A 2872-nucleotide genomic window follows, 5' to 3' on the forward strand; every position below is an offset into this window, starting at 1 on the left:
TTTTTTTTTTTTTTTGGTAAATCCCAAAAAGCCATGCCCCAATTTTTCTAATACGCCCCTTAAAATAAACCCTTTTCAGAATCTTTTTTATCCAGGCAATTCTACAATTTTTGGGTGGGGGTGCCATATGGAACTCTTTCCATTAATTAAGTACGTTGTTCTCACATTTTAAATTAAAGATATAAATGAATTGTTGGACAAATAGTTCGTAAATGACCTGCAATTATATTGAGTGCAAGGTAACAAATTTGACTATAATTTGGATCACACTTTTAATGTAAATAGGAACCCACTCAATAGTAAGACTCTGGTCTCTGTTACTAGAACCAAAAGTACAGTTAATAAAAGATGAATTTAATTATTAAATTCAAACGAAATAGTTAACTCACTTGTCAATGAGTTAATGAAATCAGATTTCATTTTGAACAGTGTAATATTTCGTTCGCGCGGGGAACGCGTTCCCCGCGCACTTTATCACTGAATAAAATCGTTAACGCAAATTTTCTGATGTTTCCTCAGGATCCGAGCGATGTTTGCTTGCTCGGTTTTCTCTACTTGCTCCAGTTGTGCATAATAATATACAAATATCAACCAAAATAGGCGTAAGATATGTTGTTTTTTTAACACTACTATTACCCGCTTAAAGAGGTTCCATCAAAATGGAAATTTCTGCGCAAAATTTGTCTCCCGGCACTTGTTCCCCACGCAATAAAAAAAACTTTACAGTTTGTAACTCTTGTAGTGTTAGTCTGCAAGTTGTGTGTATAATGCTCGTCTTATCCACCACAGTGAACCTATATTTATACAAGTACGTGATAAACATTGCAATAATGCAATTCAATTATGTCCCTCCATTAATAAATAGGCAAATTTATTAAGACAGAATCACATTTCTTCCTCTCTGAAAATTTAGAAAAAAAAAATCAAATAATTTGTCTGCCATATTCAGAAGAAGAATTTACTATCATTAATAGTAAATTCTTGAAATGCCTATACAAGTCTGGTATTGGTAATGAGCAAAGGACAACTTAAACATACACAATTTTCAAACCACCATTATAAAACTAAAAGGCCTAGTCTGGATTTTCATTTGCCCTTGTGCATGGTTATTAATTAATAACATCCAAAATTTCCCGAAATCAATGTAACTCCGTGATAAATGAAGAGTAAAATGATACTCTACTTTCGCTTCTTTTTCACATTCTTTACATTTTTGGTAATGATACAAGACTGTATGAAACTTGAAAGTAATATCGTACACCAACGTAATTGGTATGATTAACATTATAGTTACACCACAGCAGTTACAGATTTACATTTTATTTCTATTGAAGTCTATTTTAGACTATAGAAATAAAGGCTAAACAGGTGACGCTTTTTTTTTTTTGTTATATAAAAATTATGTTCGAATTCTTCTTGATAACTTGAATCTGTCTTCAATAAAATTAAAACCTTGGGCCAGAGAGCACTTGAACTTCAACTTTCATGTTTTACATTGGTTTACTAAATTAATCAGAAATCTACCCACGATTCACAACAAACGATCAATAAAAAGTTAATTTAATAGTTAATCTTATGAATTATTAATACTGATTACTATGTAACAGTGTCACAAATTCAATTTTAAATTATATTTGTAGCCTCTTACTAAGTTGCCGTTCTCGCCCTCAGGTCTTATCCAACTTGAATTGAACAATTATGCAAGTCTTATCCAAATTAATAATTATCATTATGATAAAAATTTTTTCAACACAGCTTTTCCCCGACAATTACCCTCACTTACCGTTGTTATTTCTTGGACACTAGACTTGAAATGTTTCTTTGTTAAATTTGCTGCCAAATAACTGACTTGCGACAATGCAAATGACAAAGAATCTAGGTTCATAGTTCCATGAATACAACTAGGAACACGTTCTACAGTTCAAGTTCATACAGAACCCCGATAAGATGAAGATGTAACAATATTTTCATGGAACCCCAAAGTCCTCTAACCAAATTCATAACACACCACTTAACATTACGACTAGTTCTACATCATTCTCGGTCAAGTTTTTATTTTTGTAGCACTCATCTTCGTAGAGGTCGCAATTAAAAAAAAAAAAAGTGTTAAGCACGTGACAGAATTTTGTGGTTCTTTGTTAAAATCGTAAGAACCTGTCGATTTCAAACCAATATAAGATATAGATAAATTTAGGATTTTATAAAAGAATAAAAGTAATTATTTGGGGAGCTCAATAATAAATGATATTTATGTTGAAGTGGGGTTTTGAGACAGTTTTCAAAATTATTTAAAATAGTAAATTACTATTCAGAATCAAAATTTGTATTAAGTAGAACCTTGATTATATATTGCATTCGTAAAGTTAATAAAAATAATCCACTTTATAGTTTTGGTATTTCAGGTTGGATCTTATTTGCTGCGTACGACTTTTAACGATATCTACATTTTCGTTGAAGGTAGCCGTTGCGTACATCCTATTTTTCAAATTACCATCAAAAATACAAAATCTGCCGCTTTACAAATTAACAATATTGTTATAAGTCTAATTTTGAAATTGATTAAATCACACCCTTTATAGATATTTTGGTACACATACATAACGATAAGGAGACTATTAGAGTTTACCAAATAGCCTACACACTCGAATTTCATATCTATACTTCTACAATGAATTAAATCAGGAGCTTTAATAAAGACGCAAAGCAAGGGCCAAACCTATATGCAATAAAGATGATCTGGAGACTGAACACAATTAACATTACAAACTCCATATTTATAAATACCAACTATTCAAAGTCTCTCATTCAAAATTATATAAAACGGAAGCACTGAAAAACGAAACAACGAAGTTAATCCACCCTATTCCAAATT

At 31.1% G+C, this 2872-nt stretch overlaps 1 protein-coding gene across 1 annotated transcript in view; it reads right to left on the reverse strand.

The window, feature by feature from the left end:
* The window catches only part of LOC106461843 (CCR4-NOT transcription complex subunit 1-like), a gene marked incomplete at its 3' end in the record, with an annotated part of 54932 nt that extends 53047 nt beyond the window's left edge, over nucleotides 1-1885 (reverse strand). The window contains exon 1 of the mRNA XM_013921704.1: nucleotides 1784-1885. Coding sequence (XP_013777158.1) covers nucleotides 1784-1885 — 102 coding nt within the window. The remainder of the gene's footprint in view (nucleotides 1-1783) is intronic.
* Between the last annotated feature and the right edge of the window lie 987 nt (nucleotides 1886-2872).

This window comes from Limulus polyphemus, unplaced genomic scaffold, assembly GCF_000517525.1.
Source record: "Limulus polyphemus unplaced genomic scaffold, Limulus_polyphemus-2.1.2 Scaffold1043, whole genome shotgun sequence".
Lineage (NCBI taxonomy): Eukaryota > Metazoa > Arthropoda > Merostomata > Xiphosura > Limulidae > Limulus > Limulus polyphemus.